The sequence below is a fragment of the Bos indicus genome, chromosome 3, assembly GCF_029378745.1.
Source record: "Bos indicus isolate NIAB-ARS_2022 breed Sahiwal x Tharparkar chromosome 3, NIAB-ARS_B.indTharparkar_mat_pri_1.0, whole genome shotgun sequence".
Classification (NCBI taxonomy): domain Eukaryota; kingdom Metazoa; phylum Chordata; class Mammalia; order Artiodactyla; family Bovidae; genus Bos; species Bos indicus.
In genome coordinates this window covers 30,205,076-30,218,250 of record NC_091762.1, presented here as the reverse complement: position 1 = coordinate 30,218,250, position 13,175 = coordinate 30,205,076, and the positions used below count along the sequence as shown (strand labels likewise).

The 13,175-nt window shown below is 36.5% G+C and overlaps 1 protein-coding gene across 4 annotated transcripts in view; it reads left to right on the top strand.

Annotated features, from left to right (window-relative positions):
* MAGI3 (membrane associated guanylate kinase, WW and PDZ domain containing 3) overlaps positions 1 to 13,175 on the top strand; it is a 263,749-nt gene that overhangs the window by 136,192 nt on the left and 114,382 nt on the right. For all 4 annotated transcript variants that reach the window (XM_019956781.2, XM_019956780.2, XM_019956783.2 and 1 more), the window contains exon 2: positions 11,211 to 11,327. In XM_019956781.2, coding sequence (XP_019812340.2) covers positions 11,211 to 11,327 — 117 coding nt within the window. The remainder of the gene's footprint in view (positions 1 to 11,210; positions 11,328 to 13,175) is intronic.

Sequence of the window (13,175 nt, the reverse complement as noted above, 5' to 3'; positions counted from 1 at the left end):
ATTAGTATAAATCTATGTTTTTAAAAGCTGTCAGACAAATAGAAGCTATTAAATTCCTTCTTTAATAGTGGTTAATTCTATCAGCCTACTGCCTGAACCTGGAGGTTGAGATTGTTGTTTACATAATGATGCATCTTAAAATACAATCTGAGTTCTCTAATAGTCATTTTTTTTTCCCAGTTAGACTTCTAATCAAGCACATCTGTATTCCTTTTCAGCTGTCTTTTTATTAGCTGTTATAATGAACATCAGTAACAAATCTTCTACCTCAAGTCCTGGACGTTCTGCTGAAGTATATAACTTTGATTTGCAAAGACCACTGAACCCAGTTATTTCTGTTTTCAGGAAAATGACAGGGCACAATAGATGGCTTTGTACCCTCTTGTCAAAAGGATGAAGCATTAATACTATGATTCAGATATTGGTGTGCCATCCAGGCACTGGTTATCTGGCATTATGACAGGTTTGCTAATGATTCCTGATGTGAGTGCCAGAAAGAAAAAAATTGTGAATCGCCTCAGGATAGCACTTGAGAAATACTGTTTTTCTTCAAGTACTAAATCTACATGATCCCATCAAATAAAAGCTTTGAAAAGAAAAAGACCCTCTTTTGATAATTTCTTATTTTTTCTACTCCTTTTTGCTAGAAAGGTTCACCTTACTGTGCTCTTCCTGATACATGACTTTTAAAGGGACAATTTGGTAATTTTGTTGTGTTTTTTCCAGAATGTGATTTTCATTTTATTTTTAAAATAGAGATTTTAGTATTCTATAGCTTATCAGTTGAGCATTTTAGTTAAAAATAAATGGTTGGAATTTAACCTTACTATGGGGAAAATACTATCAATACTTATTAAAAATAAAGAACTAAAGGAAAACCTACACAAGTAGTATCAGCTTTTACATAGAACTTTTCAAGTTTTTTGTCATACTGCTCTGCTAGGTCAGGCTTTTTTTTTTCCACAAATGACCTTTGAAGGGCACAGATTTTTGAAAGTATGGTTTCTAGTTTTTAAAAGTTTTTCTCATCATAGTAGTAGATTTTCATTGTAGAAAATTTGAAAATTCAGAACCATGAAGATAAAAGTTTTAAAAAATCACCCAATAAATTAAAAAATCACCTGCAATAATATTTAAGTGTTGCTAACTATTTAATAAGTATGAGTTTATATATGACCCTTACCTTTTAAAAAATTGCATATTCTCAGATATGTTACAATTTGGGGGGGGGTCACACTGAATGTTCTGTTTTGTGCCCTGCTTTTCATTTAAGATACGTTATGAGCACTTGACCACATTGTTATAATCAAGACATTACTTTTAATAGTGCTGCTTAATGAAAGGATTTTTGTGAGGATTACAGTAGAAATGTTTTTCTCAGATGAATTCCATTTAAAACTCGTATCAGTATAGCAATCACATTATCAAGTGTCTTTTTGGTTGGCTAACCAACAGGGTCCTATTATATAGGACAGGGAACTCTGCTCAATGTTATGTGGCAGCCTGGATGGGAGGGGAGTTTAGGGGGAGAATGGATACATGTGTATGTATGGCTGAGTCCCTCAGCTGTCTACCTGAAAGTATCACAGCATTGTTAATCGGCCATACTCCCAATACAAAATGAAAGGTTTAATTTTCAAAAAGTATCATTTTGGAGTGTTTAAAGAATGTTTACTCAGTGCTGTGCTAGGTGTCTTGGAGGACAGATACATAAATGAACAAAGCATAGTTCCTGGCTTCACACAAGCTTAAGATCCAGCGAGGGAGGCCACCATGTACCCCAGTGTTTGTAGCAAGAACCAGCAGGGAGGAGAGGTGAAACAAGAGCTCCTTAATGTGGACCTCAGGGTTCTGAGTGTTGGCTTCAAAGAGTAGGTGAACAGATGGTCAACGCGCAGGCCTTTTGCTCTAACCGTATTTATATGTCCACAACTCTGTGGGGCTCCAGGTGGAGTAGATACAAAACTGAAACCAGTAGGGGAAAGAGTTGGGTGTGGAGGTTAGAAGGGTAGGACAAGATGCCTCAGAAGTAAGGAGAAATACAGACACAACAGAATTTTCTTCTGGGCCATCAACTTTTTATTTATAACTCAGATCCCTGGCCACGCATCAGAATTTTTTTAGAGAAATGATTGTTATTTGGAAATACATTCTACACAGAAAGACTTGGTTTACTTTAGCAAAAAATTTAAGCAAAAACACTAAAAAAAAAATCTTTTTTCAGAAAAGTATGCTGCTGCTAAGTCGCTTCAGTTGTGTCCAACTCTGTGCGACCCCATAGACGGCAGCCTACCAGGCTCCCCCATCCCTGGGATTCTCCAGGCAAGAACACTGGAGTGGGTTGCCATTTCCTTCTCCAATGCATGAAAGTGAAAAGTGAAAGTGAAGTCGCTCAGTCATGTCCGACTCTTCGCGACCCCATGGACTGCAGCCTAGCAGGCTCCTCCATCCATGGGATTTTCTAGGCAAAAGTACTGGAGTGGGGTGCCATTGTCTTACAGCATTAGAATTGGTTTTATTTATACATAATGTGAATACAATGAAGCAATTTCAATGCTGTATAATGTTGAATTCTACGTGTAGTAAATAGTGTTTGACTTTTGGGCTTCCCTGGTGGCTCAGGTGGTGAAGTATCCACCTGCAATGCAGGAGACCTGGATTCGATCCCTGGGTTGGGAAGATCCCCTGGAGGAGGGCATGGCAGCCCATGCGGGTATTCTTGCCTGGAGAATCCCCATGGACAGAGGAGCTAGGGATGCGTATATTTAGTTTGGTGTAGTTCAGGGATTTTTCAGATATATAGACCACCTAAACCAAAGAGTTCTTTCTTTAGCTGTGCTCCCAGTTCTTCTGATGATAAATGCATTAAAAATAATAATCAAGGAAGGGAGGAAAGGAAGGAAGGAAAGAAAGGAAGGGAGAAAAGAAAACTTTTCTCGGGTGTGCTGGGCAAGGACCAAGGGTGCAGCGGCAAACTTGACGTTAAACTGGCAGTGATGTAGGACCCAGGGCGGTAGATGAACTCTGACCGATGTGTTTATGAGGACTGCTTCCAGGAACCAGTGGAGAATGGACATTCCCATTTTAATGTGTACTCCTGCCCTAGCTTGTAATACAGACAAAGAATGTGACCTCCAGCAGGCAAAGACAAAACTGTATCTTCTCATTTACATGTAGAATGTAATAGCGATAGAAACAGAAACTCATATTCTCATAGAAATAAAGAGCAGAATGGTGGTTTTCAGGGGCTGGATATAGGGAAAATGGGGAGATGTTGGTGAAAGGGTACAAACATACGGCCCTAAGATGGCTAAGTTCTGGGGTTTTAACGTACAACGTGATGACTGTAATACCAGATTACATGTGTCAAAGTTGTTATCTTAAATATTATCACTGTACATTCATTAAATGGTAAGTATGTGAAAAAGTGGGGTTGCAAACTAACCTTGTTATGGTACTTGTCTAGCAATATATACATGCATCAGGTTTCCCAGCTGGTGCTGGTGGTAAAGAGCCTGCCTGCCAATGCAGATGTAAGAGACGTGGGTTCTATCCCTGGGTTGGAAAGATCCCCTGGAGGAGGTCATGGCAACCCACTCCAGTATTCTCACCTGGAGAATCCCATGGACAGAGGAGTCTGGCGAGCTACGGTCCATAGGGTTGAAAAGAGTCAGACATGACTGAAGCGACTTAGTGCCCATATACAAGTATCAGATGGTCACATGTATACCTTAAACTTACATATATGTCAGTAATATTTTAAAAGGCTGAGGAAAAAAAGAATGTGCCTTCTGTGAGTGGGAGACTTTCCCTAACTACTGAGGTGGAATCTCAGTAGTTCATCTCTTCAGTCTGTGATTTTTCATACTGTAACTCAAAAGGGTACTGAAAACTGCCCAGTTTTAAACACTTAAGTGGCTCAGGAGACTCCAGAAGATATAGTGCTTTTCAAATTTGGGACAGAATAAGAATTTAGTTATACAAATTATTTAAAAAATGCATTAGGTTCCACTTGCCTGTAATGAGAGTGGCATACTTAAACAGTTATATTGGTAAGGATCATCCAGGTTTATAACTTTGAATATGCTTTTACAGATAAAAGAATAGAAATAACAAGGTGGCATTTGGACACAAGTATGAAATATAGATGTGGCCAGTAAGAATATATCTGCAAGTTGTTCGCTGATAACAATTATGAAGGGCCTAGGCGTCATACCTGAGTTAGTTGAAGTTCTTTTAAGTTGTTGTTACAAGGTTCTGCTCAACCCGCTGGCCCTTGGAACTCTTGTCTCAGCTTGTGTGAACGCTCCCTCGCTTTCTAAGAACCAGCTATACTGGATTTCTCTCAGTTCCTGTCAGCACTGTTCTTTCCCACCTCAAGTAAACGCCTTCACATGTACCGCTCACTCTACCAACACCCCCCTCCTCCTTTTAAATTTGGTTGTCTCCTATTTATCCTTCAGTTTTCAGCTCCAGTGCAGTTCCTCAGTGGTGTCTTTGGAGATTCCCTAGACTTAGGATCTAGGCTGTAGATTCCCACAGTGGCTCAGTCATAATGCTCTCACGTCTGAATTTCTTTCTCCGTGTTCATCATCCCTGTGAGACTTTTAGTTCCTTTGGGTGCACTCTCTTTCACTGCCTTACCCCTAAGAGCTTCAGGAAATCTCAGGGCTCAGTAAATCTTTTTTTTTTTTTTTTTACACAATAAATGTGACTGTTTTAGGAAAAGTGAGCTCTTATTAAAGATGGTCTTCTAAGCTTGTATTCTTATACCTTTATACAAGAGAAAAAATTCAGCAAAAGATAGGAAGGTAGGTGGATGAATGGAAAAAAGGGGAGAGAGAGAGGTATTCTAGCACAGTGCTTATTGTTCAGATTCTAGAGCCAGTTTAACTGGGTTCAGATCCCAGGTCTGCTACTTCCAGTGATATAACCTTGGCCAAGTCACTTCTCTATACCTCAGCTCCCTACCTATAAAATAGTAGTAATAATAATATCTACCTTAAAATTTTCCTGAGGCGTAAGTGAAAACATATAGCATATATGTGAAAGTGAAAGTCGCTCAGTCATATCCAGTTCTTTGTGACCCATGGTCTATACAGTCCATGGAATTCTCCAGGCCAGAATACTGAAGTAGATAGCCCTTCCCTTCTCCAGGGGATCTTCCCAACCCAGGGATTGAACCCAGGTCTCCTGCATTGCAGGTGGATTCTTTACCAGCTGAGCCACCAGGGAAGCATATATGTACAATATAGTAATTATCATTATAAAATAGCAGTCCTAGTCATCATTGTTCTCTATTTCTTTTTCTTTTCATTCTTATATTTTACATTCAGAAAAAGGGTTTGGGTTTTTTCCCCTACCTCTAGATGTGGTGGAGCTAGAAGACAGGAGACTTTTTAAAATTTAGCCTCATTTTGTGTTTTAGGATAGCTAGATAGCATTTTATGAACACATTTAAACACATTAACAAAGAAAATAATTTGAGGAATTGGCATTAAAAACTATCATTAAAACTTACTTTTAAAGACATGGAGCTTGCTGTATCAATGAAGAATTTACTTTAGCATTTTGAGAGAGTCCAAATAAAGTTAATTTCATTATTTAAGAAGCACAGTTTGAAATAAAGTTTTGTATAGACTATTGAATACTCTGTCAGTTGAGTATTCTAAAATTTCATGTATTCGATGATGGAGAGCGTGAAATAAACAATAAAAAATACAAAATTAAGCTGATTCACACATTCTATGTGCTTGATCCTGGGATTAAATCTGTAAAACCACGGCTTTGCCCCTAAGATAGTAGACAAACTTCTATGTTTAATAACCATACAAGATATTTTAAAATAGCTTTTGTGCTATAGAAGGTGTTTTATTATGAAATGTATAGATACTGATTGCCTAGAGAAGATTACAGTTTCATAAACAAGTGGACTGCAGTTTGGCTTATTTTGTCTTAGAAAATGCCTGACTTTAACCAAGGAGCCAGTTTGGAATTAAGCTTATATGTATCTTTTTCGTTGATTTCATAGAGCTTAGGAGGTAGAGGAAGCAGTGAAATGCTTTGCTCTTGAGTCTGGGTCTAATGGGAAATGACTAGTGAGTACCATCATTTGTGTTGAGCTAGTTAGATTGAACTGTTTGGAGAATTTCACCAGGCTATCTTACAGTCATCATAGTTCAGAAGAAGAGTGGGACATGGTTATGCCTGTACTTTGCCTCTGAGGAAAACAGATTTTTTTTTTTTTTTAAGTTTATGGTATCTATAGGTGTGATTCTAAGACTAGAAATTTCTAAAAGATAAGTTATGTGATGAAATTCTTATAGGTACAAAGAATGTTCTGAGCAGCTCAAGATTTTTAAAAGATGTATATGATTAATAATTGGATGGAACACATAATCACATTTGTAAAGTGCTAAGTAGACCAAGAAACATTGAAGAATTTCATGAATTGCCAAAGCTCAAAAGGAGTTTAGATACTTTGGAGAGCTCAAAGAGCTTTTAAGTTTGTGTTTGGAGCAAGAGCGATGAGAAGGAACAGGTAGGCTTACTGTGAGAAGAGGTTATTGGTAGTTCTTTATAGGCAGAAATCAGTTCTATGTCATTCTACTTTGTGTCTGTAATCTTGAACTGGAAGAATTACTTTTCCAACAGTAAAAGATAAACAACTTCAAGTGAGGAAAACTAAATTTTAAAAAGATGAAGAGATCATGAGCATATCATTCACTTTACATGAAACTAAATTTTCAAGACATAGTTGAGTTGCCCTCCCAGGAGTTAAAGGGACTCTCAGATGTGATCTCAGGGTGATTGTCAGTATTCTTTATGAAACCATGAATGTGGGAAGTACCAAGAGACTGAGGCGAGACAAATGTTCCAGTTTCCAAAAAGGCATAGATTGTGAAAATGCAAGTCCACTTTCCTGACTTTAAGCTGCGACAATGTTTGAAGAGATTGTAAACAATACAATTAATAAAATATTGGAAGTGTTTAGAAAAGAATGGGATGATCTCCATGAATCAACTCAAATGTATAAGAAAAAGACATGCCAAATTGACCTCATTTTTTTCTTCTTTTCAATTGCATAATTACTACTGGATTAGACAATAGTAAAGACTTCTCATATCTTGACTTTGGCAAGTGATTGACAAAGTCTCCTAGACAATCTTTATGGAAAAGACAGTAAGATGTTGGCAGTTGAATTGGTTTACAGCTGCTTGCATGGCCCATGCCAGCATGCAGCAGTGTTTACCTAAATAATAACCAGTGACTCTCTACACTGATTCCTTAAAGAGTGAAGAAAGTGAAAGTGAAAGTCACTCAGTTGTGTCTGGACTGTTTGTGAGCCCGTGGACTGATACAGTCCATGGAATTCTCCAGGCCAAAATACTGGAGTGGGTAGCCTTTCCCTTCTCCAGGTGATCTTCCCAACCCAGGGAACAAACCCAGATCTCCTGCATTGTGGGCATATTCTTAACTAGCTGAGCCACAAGGGAAGAAGCCCAAGAATACTGGAGTGAGTAGCCTATCCCTTCTCCAGTGGATCTTCCCAACCCAGGAATTGAACCGGGGTCTCCTGCATTGCAGGCAGATTCTTTACCAACTGAGCTATCAGGGAAGCCCCCTTAAAGAGTAATGGTAGTGAATATTAATTGGCATAGATTCAGAAAGTATGAATTTGAGTCATGAGTTCTTTTGATTATGGATTTATTCATGTGATTGAGAGTTGAGTTATAGACTTTTCCTCTCCTAAGCTGTATTTTTAAGATTTATAGATCTGTTTTTAAGTTTCATATAAATCAATTTGACTTATAAGTCACTTAAAAGTCAAAGAATAGTCTTAGCGCTTTGAAGCAAAGGCTGAGTAAAAATGCAATTATGAACAGTCTTTTTTTCTCATTTGTTTAACGGCTGCATTAATCCCAAATAGATGTTTTTCATACTCTTGAAATGTCAAGTTTCTGTGAAACTTTCTTAAAAGGCAGAAGTTCATATATAATTCAGTAATATAGATAATCTCTCCATTGTCTCTGTGAGCTAATGTTTCTGTTGGCCTTCTGGTAATTCCATAGCCACCTGCCTATTTAGGATATTTGTACTTTAAAAAAAAAAACAAAACAAATTTCCTGGAACTACATCAAAGAGGGAAGCGTAATATTCCATCCCCTTAACGAAAGTTTTTTTGGTTTCTTGAAATAAGGACATTCATGATGACTGCTATATCCAATATATTTTATTATTATTATTAATTTTAAAGAATGCCAATCTATATAATTTGTTAATCTTTATCATTGACATTTTGTGATGTTTGTAATATTTTTTCCCAACATCAGAGAAATGTGATGACATCTTTGAATACTTTTCATACTTTAAATAAAATATCCCATTTATGAAATTGTACTTCACCCTTTTCTTTGCAGCTGTTCATCTCAGTGTTGCATCCAGAGTCCCTGTAGAAGTTGAGGGTGAAGATTAGGAAGCAGTTTCTACTCTGATAAATCTAGGTGTCATTCCTTAACTCTTTCTGCTTTACCGATTCTCTCAGTCTTAAGATCTTGTGGGCCCTTGAAACAGGAATTGAATTCATTTCCCCTGTTGAGAGCCCCTCATGCTGTAATTTGTGATCCATGATTTTTATTATGGCTTTGTCTTTAATTACATCTAATTCAATGGCTGTTGTTTTTATAGATTGGTAGATTAAAACTCAATGTGAGTTTTTAGCATTTTATAGTTATCTCTCTGAGTCATGCCATATTTTATAGTAAAGCTTCAAAAACTTTTTTAAACCTTGAATTTAAAAAGTGTTTACTCAGATTGTGTTTTTTAATAAAACAGGCATTATCCTTTATCTAGATTATATCTATTTTTGAAAATATGTTGGATAGCAGGTTTTGAAGTCTATATAATTTATTTTAGGTTGAAAAAACTGATTCGTTCTCTGTCTAGTCAAAACCCTAGCCGAACCTCCACAAACATCACTAAACACTTTCAAGCACTTATGTAACAATCCACCAAGGCTTTTGTATAGTTATTATTACAATGCAATCAAAACACTTTTTACCTAGTTTTCAAAATATTTAATAAACTTGTAATTGGGTATGGTTTTGTTCAATAAGCAATGTGACTGTACAGTACTGATTATGAATTGGGTTTTTCTTCTACCCAACAATGAATAAGTACTGTAATAAAAAAATGAAATAATATGAATCCATCTAAATTGGACTTTGGTTGGTGGGGCCACTAAATGTCCTGACAAAAGCAGCCTCAGCCACAGATTGTTCAGTGTTATCCTTGTAAATATCCTTCAGGTTTTCTTCTTTGATCACAAGGTTTCCCTCTTCCTCAGTGTCTATTTTTGACAATGCAAAACAGGGACTTCTTGGTTTGTGTTTATTAGTTTAGAACATGAATGTTATCTCCAAACTTTAGAAGCACTCTGATTTCCTGCTTATTTTAGTACTCTCTCATACAGGTTATGCTTATTTATTTATGTGAGAAAAGAGAGGATTCAAAATGCTATGTTATGAAATAACAGTTGAAAGAATGAACCAATCTGTAGTAACCTTTTAAATTATTTAATTTGGCCGTAACTATATTGTTTGAAGTAAAGCGTATATTTTAATCAACCAGTCATTTCTTATTCAGTAACATAATCTGTTTTGTTTTAGCATTGCTCTTTTTGAGTTACTGAAATCTTATCTAATGAAAGTGTTTGTATTGCTTGGATAATCATTTTAAGTTCAACCATTATTACAAATTCACTGCTACCAGATTTCTGTAGCTCCCTATTTTTCTGCTTATATTTTTTTGATACCCCTAATATTCCTCTTTTTAATCTCCCGTTTTCGCCACAAATAAGGAAGAAACCTTTCATTCTTACTCATTTACGTGGCATCTAGGAGTCAAACAGATGGACAGAGAATGCCTGTTCCATCTAGTGATAGGCAGAAGGTTCTGAATAGGACCCATTTGGCCTATTAGAGATGAGAAAGATGGACTTGTGGGCAGAACATAGTTTGAGAGGGGGAAGGGTGGGTGAGTTTGGGTCCGAGATGGTCAGAGCTGGAACATGTAGGGCTTGCTAGGCCCTGTTTAGAAGTCTGAATTATATTCTAAGAGTAGCAAGAAGTCATTAGGTGGTTCTAAACAGAGTATCGATTATCTGACTTATGTTTTAAAATCTCATTCTGGCTTCTTTGGGAATGGTGGAAGCAGGAAGGAACCAAAAATGGGTGCAGGGGAATGAATTAGAAGGCTTTTGCAGAATTCCAGGTGAGAAATCATGGTGGATTAGTTTAGGGTGGTAGCAATGGAAATAGAAGTAGGCAGTTATGCGATATGTGTTGAAGGGAGAACTGACAAAAATTGCTAATTAATTGCATTGAGGGATAGAAGTAAAAAGAAGAAATTGAGGCTGACTTCTAGGTTTGGGGCTTGTTCTGTTGGGTTGTTGTTCTTGTTCAGTGGACTGCAGCACGCCAGGCTTCCCTGTCCCTCACCATCTCCCAGCGTTTGCCCTAGTTCATGTCCATTGAATCAGTGATGCCATCCAGCCATCTCATCCTCTGTCGCCCTCCCCTCCTTTTTTTTTTTTTCCTCCTCCTGCCTTCAATCTTTCCCAGCGTCACAGTCTTTTCCAGTTAATCAGCTGTTTGCTTGAGGTGGCCAAGGTATTGGAGCTTCAGCTTCAGCAGCATTGTGGTAATTTTCTAAGACAGAGGACATGATTTTCTAAGATTAGAGGAGAGAAATGTAATGGAACAGGATAGAATTAAGAGTTCTGTTTTGGTCATCTGAAATTTATTTATCTGCAATATAGATGAAGGACTTTGATGCATTTGGAGTCTGGTGGAGTCAGGTCAGGAATAGAGACGTGATAAGAATTTGAAACTTACCTGTTTATCGATTGTACTTAAAGTCATGGGATTGAATGAAATAACTTTGGATATTTGTCGTACTCTCTGACCCATACCTCCTCCCTCTCTTGCCATGTAAAATTGTACCCACATTGTATATTACAGGTGTGTATTTTAATTATAGTACCTATAATAGTTTGGTATAGTTATGTTATTTTGAATAAAATACTCTGATTTCTTTTATCCTATTTATGGCTAAATGGTTTAAGGGTAATCATTAACTAGCATTGATATTTAACTGGAAACCTAACAATTATTTATTTTGTCTTATTTTTTTTGTTGTTGTTGTTGTAGGCAAAGTCATTAATAAAGATTTGCGACATTATCTGAGTCTTCAGTTTCAGAAAGGATCAATTGACCATAAACTGCAGCAAGTGATCAGAGATAATCTCTACTTGAGAACCATTCCATGTAAGTATAAGATAGAATCAAAGAAATGTGGCCAAGATATCTTTATTTAATCAAATATCTAGAAATAATTCTCTCGAGAATCTCATATGAAACTGTGAAGATTAAGCTGGGGCACTGGAATGAAACAAAAATTGGATAAAGAGAAAATTTTTCAGAGGACTTTCAAGGGTTTGGTTTTTAAAAATAGAAGAACTAGCAGATTCTATATTGTGACTTTTAAAAAAATTCATTAGACTTTAAGAATTTAATGATATAAATATACATGTTGCTAACTAGATTTTTTCCCTATAAATCAGTTTCTAAAACCTATACAGTTAAGACTTTTTGCTCTCCATGCTTGTATGCTGAGAACAAACATTTTATATTAATTATTAGGATATTACTGATTTTAAAATCTGCCCTTTCCCCAAAGGAAAACAGGAGGAAGCGTGCAGTGCCTGCCGCTTTTGAATTTTCACCTAGATGTTGGTGTATTGATTCCAGTTTTAATAGTTTTCATAGGAGCTGATTGTTGTTGTAATTGTGTTTTTGGCTTTTTTTTTTTTAAGCACATAATAAATCATAAACTTGGTTTAATTACTGTAGGTCTGGGGAAGAAGAAAAGCAGTAAATAAAAGGGCCTATAAGGACATCTGATTTGTTTTACTTCTCAGTATATTTGTAACTCCTTGTGGATACTAGCTTTTACACCATCTCTGGAATTCTTTATATCTTTATCTTGTTATTTAATCTTACACAATGTCCAGTTCATCACCAAGCCTTCCTAATTATGCTTCTGAAATACCTCTCTCTCTGCACTATCATAGACCCTCCCTCTTTCTTACTTAGACTTTAAACAACAACAACAAAAATTTGCCATTATGTAGTTGCAAAGAACTAAGTAAAACTGACTTAAAAATCTTGATTCTAGCATTATACTAGTTGGTTCACTTGGGCAGATTATTTAAACTTCCTAAGGTTTCAGAATCTCCATGTATAAAATATGAAATCATAAGGCTCGCTTCATATAGCTACTAGAATTAAAGCGAGAGTATAATTGTAAACCACTTGATCTGAAGTAGGTACTCAGCAGTGTTTGTCCCCTTGCCCCATTCTAACTGTATCCCCTGCCTCCCGTGTCCCCTCAGTCTAGTCCATCTTTAAAGTATACATCTGATTTTTTTTGTTTTTTAAGCTTTAATTTCAAACTTTAATCATTTTTCTGGTTAAAGTTAACAACACTATTATGAGGTTTATAAGATATACAGAAGTATATAAAATGAAACTATCTGCAGACACAAGTAACAGAGAAACAAACTGAAAGGGCACATCTGATTCTTGCATATCTGTAGTTTATCCTTCAGAGGGTCCTATTGACTACATGTTAGTCTAGACATGTTAAAAATGGTATAAAACTTTTTGTTTTAAAATATGACCCCTTATCTATGCTATCCTCCTATAAATCTACCTTATCAGATTTCAGAATTGCAAGTCCTGCCTTTTTTGCATTTGCCTGATAAATCTTTTTATTCTTTTATCTTTCTGAATCTCACTCTGCTTCCCTGGTGGCTCAGATGGTAAAGAATCTGCCAAAAAGAATAAATCTTCCTATTCTTTCATCTTTCTGAATCTGTGTTTTATAAATAGTGTTGAACTTTGTACCCAGTGTGAAACTTTATATTTATTGACTTGATCAATGCCTTTCATCTCAGCTTTGTCATGTTTTTGTATTTTGTAGCCAGTGTGAAACTTTATGTTTATTGATGTGATGCCTTTAGCCCCAGTTTTGTCATGTTTTTCCGTTTTACCTATATGCATGGGTGCGTGCTACGTCACTTTAGTTGTGTCCGACTCTTTGTGACCCCATTG